Source organism: Quercus lobata, chromosome 3 (genome assembly GCF_001633185.2).
Source record: "Quercus lobata isolate SW786 chromosome 3, ValleyOak3.0 Primary Assembly, whole genome shotgun sequence".
Classification (NCBI taxonomy): Eukaryota; Viridiplantae; Streptophyta; class Magnoliopsida; order Fagales; family Fagaceae; genus Quercus; species Quercus lobata.
Window position 1 is genome coordinate 12824116 of NC_044906.1, and position 14941 is coordinate 12839056.

Consider the following 14941-nt stretch of genomic DNA (forward strand, 5'->3'; position numbering starts at 1 on the left):
TAAAGAAATGCACTAAAGAAAACAATTACACAAGACAATATTTAACTTCCTCTCCATGGATTAAGTCTTAGAGAAAATCTTATTTAAAACAGTAGCACTTTTATTTCGAGTCGGGTCATAATTAGAATCAAATACAACTAAACTCCACAAAGTCTAACAGTTCAACCACAATGTATGGTTAGTGGTCTCGCTAGTGTTGTCAAACACTTAGACAGATATGAAAGTGTGTCATTTGTTAAACTCAAACATCGATATGCAAATTTTCTCCTATATAGAACGATTACAAGTTTTTCTGATCAAAGCGACTCCCTTCTGCTCTAATGTAGCAACACAGGAATTCATTAGTAAGAAAGGAATAAGAACGGAAAGGATTGTGAGAGGGAGTGAAATGAGACCCTGATTTACCATAGTTTCAGTAGAGGAGGTTTTTTACTTTTATTTTTCTATTATTTTTTAAAGTAACCTAAAAGGCAAGTCTTAATTAAATTAATTTCCACAAATATTTCTCCTTTAGGTGTAACTGTAAAATAAAAATAAAATTAAAAAAAATTATACCTATATATATCTTCCACCTAATTGGAAAAAAAAATGTATGTATGTGTGTGTGTATATATACACACATACATACATTTTTTCTCCCTTTATATATGGGTTTGTTACACCTAATATAAATATATAAACACATACATACATTTTTCTCCCTTTATATATGGGTTGGATACACTTAGTGTAAATTCAAGCAATATTGTACTCCTCAATATTTTTTTCAATTATTTATAGTTTTTTGAGAGATTTTATGGCTTTTAAAAGCACAAAAGTTTTTGCCCACCATAAGAAATAAATTCACAAGATTCTTCAAGATAGTTACATGTAGAATCTAGACCTTGGTTGTATTCCTAAGTTGATTTACTTGGAATCAATTACCAAACTCAATTGAGTAGGGAAAATATCATCTTAAAGAAAACGATTGATTTGTGCCCTTAAACCTACTTCAAATTTTTGGTTTTTCCATTAATTTCCCCTAAAATTCCCAACAAGCTTATTATATTTATGAAGAATTGGAAATAATGATTTGTAGAGGCTTTCAAAGTAATGTTCAAGACTTTTAAAGTTCATTAAATTTGAAGAAACTAACATCAATGGATCATGATTCACAGGTGCAGAGGTTGTTTGTTGGCATGAAAAATGTTATGCTTCTTTCGCATTGTAGATGCATTGAAACAAGGTTTATGATTGAACATTAAAGGTAATAAATTTTGTGACTTGAGCAATTTGAGTTCAAATTGGTAAATAATGTCTCTATGTTAGCAAGTATTTTTTGGTCTACTCACTAAACTGAAAAGGCTTGTGGGTTTTGGAATAAGACCAAGTCGTACAAATAGTGATGCTTTTCTTTTGAATCTAGCTTGGAAAAGTATGGTAGACATTAAAAAATTGTGTTATTTCCCCTCATACTTTGCCTTCAAGTCATAAGCCACAATTTGTTCCCACATTTGGAGGGCTATCCCTATCCTTTCCTAAGAGGAAGAGAGCTACTTAAGCTAGGCCTCCTGTGGCCTATAGGAGATAGCCAAACCATTCTTTTTTTGATGTACTATTGGCTACCTTGCAAACCACTCCACAACATAGTCAAGGGCCCCTAAAGGAATTTGCTCTTTCTTTGTTGCTAATTGATTTAATCTTTTGATAAATTACCCATTGTCTAAAAAAATTTAAGCTGTTTAAAAATAATAAATTTAATCATAATTCTAACCATCTTATTTTTCCCTTGTCTTTTGAGATTGCCGATCATATTGAACAAATTTTACTTGCATATCCCATGCCATTGACATGCCAAAGTTTTGAATTATGGGCCCTTAAATTGGGGTTAGTATTAGCTTGAAACAAGGGTTAAAAAGAGTCTTAGTTGAGACCCATTCTTTGCTTATTATGAAATTGCTAGTTACCACTAAACATTTCCCCAATTCTGATTCTAGCTTGAGTTTCACAATGGCAAGTAAGAATTAAGCACGTCTACAATAGAAGAGGGATTGCTTTGGAAAAAAAAAAAAAAAGGATAGGAAAATAATTAATGATAATTGTCCCAGGTTTTTTGCTTGAATTGTTTTCATTGGGACTACATTGGAATTCCTATTTTAGGTGTTTCTTATAAGTCCCATTGTTTCTTTTTTTTTTTTAGAGAAAGTTTCAACTTATGGCATCTACTCCAAATGATAATTCTTTATTATCAAACCAATACACCAATTGATTTTTGGTGTAAACGAAGAGATTGAACTTCAAATTTCTTATTCAACTATTAGAGATTTTACTAATTAAGTTAACTGAAACCCAACCCATTGTTTCTTATGTACTTAAATTTTTTCTTGTTTTTTAATATATCCCTAATTTTAATGGGAAAGAGAAGAAGTATTTCTTGCTATTAAACTCATGAAAGCAAAAATGATTATACGAGAGAGATCTAAGTAGAAAAAGAAAATCATGGAATCCTTACTCATACAATTAAAAAAAAAAAAAAAATTCATGTCTGTTTGGTATGATTAATTTTGCCAACTTATTTTACTATTTAACTTATTTTTGCTATTATTTATAGATCTCATTGCACTTTTTAGTACTACTCATAGGTCTCACTATACTATTTTAGCTAAGTTTGACCTTTATCTACAATACTTTTAGCAAAAAAATTTCAATTTTAACAAGATAAGCGAATTTCAAACATATCCATAGAGTAAGTATGTGCCGACTTGAAAGGCGAAAAAAAAAAAAAAAAAGATACACTGTGGACCCCCACATGACGTGGTGGATGTGCAATTTCGAGTGTCAAAGGAGGATGAGGCCCACATATGACACAGGTTCTAATTTACTAACTTGCACAGTTTTTTTTTTTTTTTTTTTTGAAAGGACTAACTTGCACAGTTGCACTTGGAATTTTTTTTTTTTTTTTTTTTTTTTTTTTTTTTTTTTTTTGCTGAATACAGTTGCACTTGGAAAATTAACAATAGTAAATTAGGACTTTGCACTCCTTGTTTGTTTGATTTGATATTGAATTGTTTCTCAAATTTGTTTGGTTGCAAAAAAAAAAAAAAAAAAGTGGGGCGGAAAATGAAAGAAAAGAAATGTGAGCGCAATTTTATTTAGAATATTTTATTTTATTATTTTGTGAATGAATGTTTTAGTTAATGTGTTTTTCATTCAAGCATAATTAGCTGTTGATATATGTTTTTATTGTATTTAAGTTATTTAATGTAACCTGTAAGCATTATGTAATATTTTAAAAAAAAAATACTTTGACAATTTTTGTTAATTAGAGTAATGTTACAGTCACAAATTATTTTACAATATTTTTACAAGCTATAGATGTAACTAGCTTTTTATCGGTTTTCATCTAGACCCACCATTAATATCACTTTTTCATTTACCAATTATCAATAACCACTCATCATATTAGTCATTTGTAAAAAATTTTATGAAAAAATTTATTTCTCTAGTATTATTCATTTTTGTTAATCAAATAATAGCAAGAGTAGCATTCCAACGTTTTAAAAAAGAATACATAATAAATGTATACATTTTTTTAATACCAAAATTGACTTTAAAAATTGAGGATCAAATGTATATTTAAACTATTATTTATTATTAAAATAGTTACAATATGTTGCTAACCCACAACTCAAACCATTTTTTCTCCTAGACTTCCAATCACTTTTTTTTTTTTTTTTAAATACTAAGTATTTTAACACACACATACATAATGGTTTGTGTGTATGTGTTAAAATACGTAGACTTCCAATCACTTTGTGCATGAGAGATGCCAATTAAATTATAAGGCTTTTGTCAAATAATTATTTAATTGAGTGTAAAAAACAGATAAAGTATCTTAAAGATGTGAATTTTTAATTTCTTTAAAGAGATTTACATTATACTTGTAATATAAATTTACATTATAGATACACAAAAAAGGATAAACGTAATGCTTACAATATACCATGTAAGTTTACATTAAAAGTACAAAATAAACAAAAAAAAAAAAACAAAAAAACAAAAATTTATGTCTTATAAAGTAGCTTTATGAATAACTTGCATGGTAGCTAGAATTCATAGGATAGCCAAGCCAAAACATCAATCGCTTAGTCGATCGCCCATACTGTACTACAGTCTACAGGCATCTGGAAAATTCAACTAGGGTCACTATATTCACTTTGAAATTTTGTGCATTCGCTATATAATTACGTGAAAGCGATAATATCATGTCGAGGCCAGGCCTGCACGTAGGACAAAGTTATGTTTCGATTTTGACGGCAGTACAAATTTAAGTTCAGATCCATTCGAACTTTCGAGAGTACATTCACTATGTATCGTGTTGCGACTTAGGATAACTTTTATATTCAACTCTATAAATTATTTTGTTTTCTTGCTCTTTTCAACTTGAGTAATTAATATACTTGGAATGAATGAAAAGAATTAATACTTTTTTAAAAAAATTAAAGATTATTTTTATTAAGTAAACACAACTCACATTCATTATAGTATTGTACTGATGAGTGAAAGCCCTTTGTAGATAAAAACATGATCAGACCTCTAAAAGATAAAACCTAGTACTATTTGTTGCATTTGAAGATGCCAAAACAGATCACGTACCCTATACGAGATGGTGTCTAATAAAATAAATAGATAAATGCTGGGAGAAGTGAAGCTTAGCTGGCTGGTACCAAATGTATAAGTAGCATATAACAGCTCTCTCACATGAAGTTGAGTCCTATTATTTATGAGGTTCATACCCGAACTATTGGGTCAAACCAAATTAAGCTTGCGCTTTAGGAGAAATTGGGAAGCAAACACCATAAAATCAAGACAATAAAAAACCGACAAATGAATAGGAACAAGTACATACATAATTCCTAACCTTATACCTATTTTCTAGGTGTTACAAATAATAGAATTGCCCCAAGAAGAAAAATATACTACAAAATGCTTCACTTACCCTATATCCTAAGCCTCTAAATAGAGAGCACGAGGGATACCCTTTTAATGCAAATATGAGAAGTTACTATTCATTTATATTATCATTTTGGCCCATAACATTTGTTTTATATATGGAAATGATCCCTAATATTTAAATCTGTCAATTTAGTCATTAACTTTTTAATATTGTGTCAAAATAGGCTCTCTTGTTAAGTGGTAGATGAAAAAAGTTAATGTAACTAACTACGATATTTAAATATTAGGAGAAATTACACTTTGTCCACCTATGATTTGCTCGAAAAACACTTTGCCTACTTGTGATTTAAAAATTGGCATTTTACCTACCTGAAGTTAATTCTATTTGTCTTTTGTTACCCAACTCTATTAAAAACAATGGTAAATTTGTATTTTTGCTACAATTCTATATCTCTCTCCTCTCAAAACATAAAAAAAAAAACTAAAAAATTAAGGAAAAAGAAAATCTAATAGTTAGGTTTTGTAAAAATTAAAACCTAACTTTCATGTATTAGGTAAAGGGCAGCTGTCACTGAAGCTGCTAATTTGTCCGGGTTTGTTTTGAGAAACACTTTCGACGGGTAAGTATCTAATATTATTAACCCAACTCCCTAGCTTCTTTTTTTCTTTTTCTTTTTTGGAGAGGAACTCCTTAGTAACGATTCAATCAGAATGCATGTTCTTATGAACTTACAAAAGTCAATTTAAATAGGTGGTGGCAAAACATAATATTATAATTTCTAAAGATTAACGTTAATTACTCTTATGTCCGATTTATCTTCATTTTTCTAACCTCTCACTGGGATACCCGGTGTGCTCCAAATTAATTGACAACCTTAGGGTCCAATATCCTCTTCTTCCATCACAAGTAAAACAATTTAGCAACCGCTTCAGCAAATTTATAGCATCGTTATACCTGCAGAAGAAGAAAAATGTTCCTTCGAACCTCTAGCTAATAGAACAGCTAAATGGTAATTTGCTTATAGATATTTTGTAAAATCAATTAATTATTGAAGGGACGGTGCTACTGGGGCAATGCCCCCAAAGATCTAATGGATAAAAAAAATTAAAAATAAAATAAAATTAAAAAAAATAAAAATAAAAAACTATAACACAAATCATCATTAAAATTTATTGCTAAAACCTAATTAAGTTGAGAAAATATATATTATGATTAATGTATAGCCACAAACCTTATATTATTTCCTTGAATACTTTCTTTCTCTTTCCTAATTAATTTAATGAGAGATGCTATGTCTACAACATTTTTACAATATTTTTACAACAAATCACAGGTGGTTAGTTGTTATTAGTTCAAATTTGAAACTAATACTAAAATTACTTTTTTGCCCTAACAATAACAACCAGTAACAACTTGCCACTTAGGGTTTGTTGTAAAAATGTTGTAGACATATCATTTCTCTTAATTTAAAGTTAGGGAAAGGAAAGGCATAAAAGTTGATACATGAAAAGAAGTAAAAGTTAGGTTTTAATTTTTACAGAACCTAGTTTTTAGATCTTTTTTTCCTTAAATTTTTTAGATTTTTATGTTTTGAGAGGAGAGAGATATAAAAGGATAATAAAAATACAAATTTACCCTTATTTTTAACAAAGGTGGGTAACGGGAGACAAACAGAGCTAACTTTAGGCAGATAAAGTTCCAATTTTTAAACTACAAGTAGGCAAAATATTTTTTAGGCAAACCACAGGAAGGCAAAGTGTAATTTCCCCTAAATATTAATATTGATGCTAGCTAGGATGCCATGTAAACTGCCAAATCACATTAAATAATAAACACAATTTCAATCAAGAACAATGCTACAAATACAACAATTTTTACAATAGTTGAGTTGACAAATTTTTAATGATTTTCAACTTGACCTACTATTAACATTATTTTTTTAGTTACCATTAACAGCTTTCCATCTAAGCACATATAACTTTTTTTGTCAAAATTATTTGGTTACTTAAACTTATTGTTTAATGAAAGTAAGCTAAAAACTGCAAAAATAAAGAAATTTAATCTGATTTTTACAAATCCAAGTTTTGGATTTTAGACTATAAAGTATAAACCCATCATAAATTCAACCACCAAAAAAAATTAGGTCTACATTTTAAATGTAGCAAACAAAACAATATGACAACCAAAAAAAGTGAGAGAGGAACTATTTCTATTCATTTACCATTGAAGCTTCTCCTCATGCCGTTCATCTCCGGTGGGGTCGTGGAAGTTTTTTAGGTATTGTAGGTGACTCAGCCACAACACATGGTGGTTGGGATGAAGATAAGATTTGTGGATTTTTGGAGAATCGATTTTGGTGATTTCTTAGGATTTGGGTTGCTTTTGTGATTTATTAGGTTTTATTTGATCATTATGGCTGTTTTGAGCTGATTTTGTGATTTCTTGGGCTAGGTCGATTATTGGGATTTGATTTGAGCTAATGTCTTCTATGATTTCAAAGGTTTGGTTTGATTTTGGAATAAAGGTTGTAGGTTTTTTTTTTTTTTTTAATACTTAGCAATATGCTTGAAAATATTTTTTGAAACATTTTTTGGAATTCGACCAAAGGCTTGAAAATATTTTATTTATAGAAAATGCTTTTACCTGAAAATTAGGTTGAAACAAACGCAGCCCTTTTGCGTAAATAGTATTAATGTTTTTTTATAATCCTAAATACTTTTAATTAATATTTATAACTCAACGCATTGAACGATGGAAAGGGCATTTCTTTTGAGAATCATCGGGCTATTGGGGCAACGTATGAATGATTAAAGGTTAATATATATCTTTCTAACGAATTTATAAAATCATTAGGATAACCTTTTATAAAGTGAAAGTTAGGCTTTCAAGGCCATCCTAGGTCGAGCTAAGCTGTACTCTATAGTGTATTTTTATTATTATATAAAGGATTTGGTGGTCTCAACTCTCAAGTTTGGATTTGTCAAATAAACCCTTACTAAACAGTTAAAAACAAAATGCTAGAATATTAATCATAAAATATTATGAGGATAAAATTGTTTTTTTTTTAATTTTCTTTTTAGTAGAATCGACAGGAGTATATAATTGTTTAAAAATTAAAAAAGAAGCAATTAATCCTTAAATCTGGACAAATGAGAGAGAAAACAAGAATAAAAAGTTGGTATGAGTAGAAGTTTCATATGCAGAAAAAGTAAGGATGTTGAGAACTAAATATAATATAAAATGAGCTTACATCTATAAGTTTAAACTTTTTTTATTAAGTGGTGTTCTTATATATTATATTAAAACTTGAATTAAAGTCCATTATAAGAAATTTAATGAGAATAAAATTGTTAAAATTAAAAATATAGACCCTCCGTCTATATAAATATATATATATATATATTTTTTTTTTTGTGAGAGAGAGATAGAGAAGAAATCTCCAAAGTCCAAACAAACGTGACAATATTTGTGAAATAAAAAATAGTTTAGGTCACATCCAAAAATTTAAAAAAAAGTTTAGGTAGACAATTTTTATTTATTTTTTCTTTCTTCCCTTCGTGGGGAGAGTTATCTATAAGATCATCATCATCTCACAAAATTGTGGGACCAATGCTATGAAGAGGTCTTGTAAAATATTAGAAAAAAACTAGTGCACAATGTGTTTTACACATGTTGCAAAAATACACGTTTTTAGTGTATTTAGACGATGTGTATATTTTCCTTTAAAAAAAAAAAGACGGTGTGTATATATATATATATATATATATATTTTTTTTTTTTACGGAAAGACGGTGTGTATATTTGCACACACAATAAATACTGCCAAATATTTTTACCCTCACAAATAGAAATTATTTACTCCTCCTTCCACGAACTTAGGTTGGACTAAGATTTACATTTTAAAATCTAATTGGAAAAAAAAAAAAAAAAAAAAAAAAGACTTATCCCACACGTATTAAAGTGGCCGCAGTTTGAGCTGACCAATCTTCGTCTTCAAAATGCATGGCACTCACTCTCATATAGTCAACGGAGTTCATTGATTATATATTATATTAAAATAAACATAATAAATCTTCTCAATTTACTACAATAAAATATAATTGATTTTCGCGAAAGTCGTGCATTTACATGGCCTCTTGGCCAATAAGCAATCTGTTTTCTTCAATTAATTAAACCCACAAATTGTTTTATATATTTAAATTTGTTAAGCTTGGTTTTCACGATTTTCCAGCTCTAAAGCACAATGGAAAAACAGTCCAAGCTAGTTTAGATCTGCATCATGGTGAACTCTGGAGTATTTTTGAAGTTCTATAAGTTAAAGAAAAGTTTTTTAATCATATTATTATTTTTATTACTGTTTACACAAACGTAGAGAAAGAGTTTATAATGAGAAATTCTAGTGAGAGATTCTAAAAAAGTATGTGAAGCATTGGTGAGGGAAATTTTGGAGTGCTTTTTGATGTTTCAAGTAGAGAAGCAGCTGTTTGGAAAGTTTTGGTAAGAAAAAAATGTGTGATCTTTATCAACTTAACAGGTTGAAGATGCAATGAAAGAGTGATTCAGCTTCAGTTTGATTTATGTTTCTGCAAATCCTTATCTGGGTATGTTTGAAATTTGATAATGAAACTTTCAGTTTTTTTTTTTTTTTTTTTTAATAATAGTAATTTAGTTTAAAACTCAGTTGCATTTTCTTTGCTCTTGTATTTGCATTTTCTTTGATTGCTGGGAAAATAGAAGGAAAATTAAAAATATAAAACCTTTGAACATTATGCTTTATGTAATAAGTCAACTAGCTAGCAGAATTAGTCTCAAATTGAGTGAGGTTTCAGTTTCAAGTTTCACAATGTATATTGAAGATTTTATTGTTCAATTCAGTTACTTTCATGAATACTAAGTATTGGTTTTTTATTAGGTTGAAATTCTGAACAAGAGGTGGTAAAATTGGCTCTTGGTGAGAAGAAATTCCCCTGCATTGTTCTTTATTAAGGATGGGGAGGTTATGCTTACGAAAATGTAGGGTGGGCAGAATAATGGGTACACTTCAGATTGTATTGGGAGGGCTTGTTATAATAGTAAGCTTGTTAAGTCTCATAAGGTTCTACTCAGCTGGATTTTTCACTCGCAATGAAGATATATGCCGCCAATTCTATGGTCAGAAGGATGATTATGATGGTTTTGACATAAAAGCATTGTCTGATCGAGTTGGGGAAGTACTAGATAGGATGGAAAGCTTGCAAGAAAAACTTGAGTTGGAAGTTAAAGAAATGGAGAAACACAAAGAGGTCTTGGATAGAAATAATATCACAAGATTGGAGTATAAGAAGTATCTGGAAGAGGAGGTAATTAGGCCTCTTTATGGCGCCCACATTGCTCTTAGACAGATTCGGCTACCTAAGGCTGAAGGGATTAGGAACTCAACAATGAAGGAGGAGCCTTTGATTAACACTTTCGTGATTGAGGAAATTAGGAAGTACATAACCCCAAAGGAGAATAGGACTGGGAAGATTAATATATATGGGACAGAGAGGATACACAACACAATTGGGCATGCATGTGTGTTATATAAGAAAGAATTGGAAGAGTATATGGGTTATGACATTGGTTCTTATTGTAATGATGACTGGAACCTAGCTCAGAAGCTTATGGTTAATGGTTGTGATCCTTTGCCCCGAAGACGGTGCTTGACAAGGGCCTCCAAGGTTTACCAGAAGCCATATCCAATCAATGAATCTCTATGGAGATTACCAGATGGCAGAAATGTAAGGTGGAGCAATTACCAGTGCAGGAACTTTGAATGCTTATCGAGCAAGAATCCTAAGCGAGGTTATTCTAAGTGTGTAGGTTGTTTTGAGATGGAGAAAGAAAAGTTAAAATGGGTGACTAATAGCTCACTTCCTGTGGATTTACTGATAAATGATGTTTTGACAATCAAGCCTGGGGAGATAAGGATAGGTCTGGACTTTGGTGTTGGTACAGGGACTTTTGCTGCAAGAATGAGAGAACATAATGTTACAATTGTCTCAACTGCTTTGAACCTTGGGGCTCCTTTCAATGAGATGATTGCACTAAGAGGTTTGATCCCTCTGTATGTGACATTGAATCAACGCCTTCCATTCTTTGATAACACTATGGATTTAATTCATACATCTGGGTTTATGGATGGCTGGATTGACCTGCTGCTGCTGGATTTTATTTTGTATGATTGGGATCGGGTTTTAAGGCCGGGAGGATTGCTATGGATTGACCGGTTCTTTTGCAGTAGAAAAGATCTGGATGACTATATGTACATGTTTCTGCAGTTCAGATACAAGAAGCACAAGTGGGCTATTGCTCCTAAATCAAAGGATGAGGTCTATCTCTCTGCATTATTAGAGAAACCTTCAAGAGCTATATAATCAAATAATGTTTCTTGCTTTTTGTTTGTAATATTGATTTTATGTCATTAACATACATATTCATAACCAAATCATTTTGTGGTACTTGATATACTGAGAGAAAAAGAAACTACTTAAATGTGATATACAGTCTTTGTATGCCAAACTTCAATGTTGTTTTATTTTGACCAGTAATGGGAATAAGGACTTGTCCAATTAAGTGACAAAACTTGTGTACATTTACTGTGATTGTGTTGCTAGTTGATCTGTTTGAAGGGTCTTGAGTATTGACATTTTTGCATCCTATCCCATGCATCTTGATACACTACTTCAAGTTACTAAATATGCACCTTGACCCATGACATGGGATTGCTCATGAATTTTCTGTCTTCACACACCAAATACGAGTATAAAATCATACAGGTACTACTAAATTCTTATGTAGGCTAAGAGATATTAGAAACTTGAGTTAGGTACATAGACAAACTGGTTGAGAGGATGATATTATCTCTGACTTAGGGGTCTCTACCTTGTCACCAAAGAGGGTTGTTTCATCCATGTTTAGTGAGAATTTTAATTAGTGAGATTGGATGCCATACAAATGAAGAAGTTTAGCATAGAAGCTAAAGATTGGCCATTTTAATTTTCCACTTAGCAAGAAACTATATTAAATTATTGACTCTATAGAGAAATCTATATAATATCTAAAAACTAAAAGATAGTATTTATTGTTGCTATGCTCTTGTTAAGCTACATTAACATAGCATTTCGGTTCACTTTGGTCCAATTTAGACCATTTGTTCCAGTTTGGTCCATTTTGGTCTACTATGGTCTATTTCAGTTAACTTTTGTCCATTCGGTCCATTTTGGACTAATTGAGCCTTAAATTGGTTCATTTTGTAGGTTGCCTTTTCAATTTTTGGTTCATAATTTCATTTTTTTTCCCCATAATTTTTAGGTTGAAAAGTATGATATTTTATTTTATTTTAGCCAAATTTTTTAGTTTTGGGTTAAAAAAATACAAACAAAATAGACATTAGAAATTAGAGATATGGGCCCTAAAAAAGTAATAAAAATGATAAATATTCACAAGATTACCTTACACATCAAGTTTCAATAATATAAGCATTATACTTATAATTGAAAAGGAAAAAAAAAATGCTACAATTCTAAATTTATATAATAATTTAAACTTAGTGTAACATGTTACATATGTTCCTTGGAATAAAGGTGTACATTTTTTTTTTTTTTGAAATATTATTGGATATGTTCAAATTAGTCAACCAATTATGGTATATTTTATAAAATTTATTTTTACATCTTCTCCATTTATATAAAACAATATTATAGTTATGTACTATAAATCTTTTTATTAAAAGTTACCATAGCTTTTGAGTGGAGTTGTGGTGTGCTTTTGTGTTAGAACCCCTTTCCCTCTCCCTTGTGTGTGTGTGTGTGTGTGTTTGTTTCTAAAAAAAAAGAATGGGTAATTGTCCTACAATGCTTAAAAGAGTGTGTTGTGTATAATATAACTTGCCCCACCCTCCCTTAAAAGTTACTGTGGCTTTTGAGTGGAGTTGTGGTGTGCCTTTGTGTTAGAACCCCTTTCCCTCTCCCTTGTGTGTGTGTGTGTTTGTTTCTCAAAAAAAATAAAAATAAAAATAAATCTTTTTATTAAATTACATTTTTCAAAATATAATAAATGTTCAATTACTTAAAGTTTATAAAAATAGAAAATACTGTTAAATGTTAATTGAAGATGATGAAATATATAATCTGATGGGCCTATCTTAAGGGGCCTGACGGATTGGGACTGTTTGGCCTGTGTGAGGATGGTCCCACTCGCTTTTAAGGCCCATCGCTGACAGACATAGTATGGGCCCATGATCCGAAATCCGTATCGCCTAGAAAAGCCCTAAGATCCGAAAAGGGGAATCCCGGCCCACCACGCTTTTGGAGAATTTGTATCAGAGTCCCACATTGGAAAGATCTGGAGGTCAAGAAGAAAAGCCACCTCTCCACTGCTATAAAAGGACGAACATTCTCGCAAATCGAGGTATGATGAATTGACCCTACCTAACACTCTAGAGTAAAGAGACAAATTCTGACTTGACCTTCGGAGAGTATTTGGCCGGCCCCACACCGGTGCTCTCTAAAGGTTTTCTTTCGATCGTTTTTATCGTGCAGGTTCGATTGAGTCGCGAGTACGGTGTGACCCATTAGTGACAATTTTCAACATTATCAGTTGGCGCCGTCTGTGGGAATCGACGTGTAACACCTCATCGCTTCCTAGACAAAAGAGTTACATGGTACTCACACGCTCAATGGCAACCACAAATGACATTCAGGAAGAAGAAGCCCCAACGACTGCCCTTGAGAAACAGGTCAGGACGCTCGCCGCAGCCGTGGAGCGCCTCACCAAACAAAACCACGACCTAGAAGAACAGCTGAAACAAAAGAATGCCGCGGAGAATAACCAAGGAGCGGATCAAGAAGGGAACAGCGCTGATAGGAGAAATCAGGACGGACCACAGGGGAGTAACGCCCCGAGTAAACAAGTGCGACGGGACATTAGCATCCCTTCTCTAACGGATACGGCTCCACAATCCGTCATCGCGGAGATGCAGGCGATGAAGGAACAGATGGATGTAATGATGAACGCTCTCAAGGGGCGAGTGTCAAGTGATCTTGACAACCTTGTAAACTGGACTGACTCGCCATTCACGGCAACCGTCAACTCTTTCCCCCTGCCGAGCAAGTTCCGTATGCCAAATATGGATAGTTATGACGGAGTCAAGGACCCTCTAGATCACCTAGAGACCTTCAAGACCCTGATGCACCTTTAGGGAGTGGCAGACGCGATTATGTGCAGGGCCTTTCCTACAACCCTGAAGGGAGCAGCAAGAATTTGGTTCAGCCGGCTAGCCCCCAACTCCATTTGCACCTTCAAGGAACTAAGTGCTCAATTTACTACGCATTTCATCGGAGGACACCGACATAGAAAATCCACGGCTTGTTTAATGAATATCAAGCAGCGAGAGGAGGAGACGCTGCGGGCCTACATATCACGCTTCAACAAGGAAGCACTCTCGATCGACGAAGCCGACGACAAGATATTGGTAGCAGCATTCACGAACGGGCTGAAGGGGGGTAAGTTTTTGTTCTCCCTATACAAAAACGATCCCAAGACCATGACAGAGGTGCTTTACAGGGCCACCAAATATATGAACGCTGAAGACGCGCTACTAGCCTGAGAAGATAGACCCAAGAAAAGGGAAAGACAAGAGGATCCCCGACAGGACCAGGGACGGAAGAAAGGAAGAATGGGAGATCGAAGGGAGGACAGACGTCCAAAACCCACAGGTGGAAGATTCACAAGCTTCACCCCGTTGACCGCGCCGATAGACCAAGTCCTAATGCAGATTAAGGACGAAGGGTCCCTGACGTTCCCGGGAAAGCTGAAGAGTGATCCCAGCAGAAGGTCCAAAGAAAAATATTGCCGCTTTCATCGTGACCACGGCCACGACACGGCCGATTGCTACGACTTGAAACAGCAAATCGAAGCCCTTATCCGACAGGGGAAGCTGCAGAAGTTCGTCAACAAGGGAAGAACGGATCAACCCCCACAGGA

The 14941-nt window shown here is 32.7% G+C and overlaps 1 protein-coding gene across 1 annotated transcript; it reads left to right on the forward strand.

The window, feature by feature from the left end:
• The first annotated feature begins 9442 nt into the window (after positions 1-9442).
• LOC115979825 lies at positions 9443-11331 on the forward strand. Its single transcript, XM_031101881.1, has 2 exons — positions 9443-9537; positions 9849-11331. Exon 2 carries the CDS (start codon positions 9925-9927, stop codon positions 11329-11331), a length of 1407 nt encoding a protein of 468 aa, XP_030957741.1. The 5' UTR covers positions 9443-9537; positions 9849-9924.
• Positions 11332-14941: the final 3610 nt, after the last annotated feature.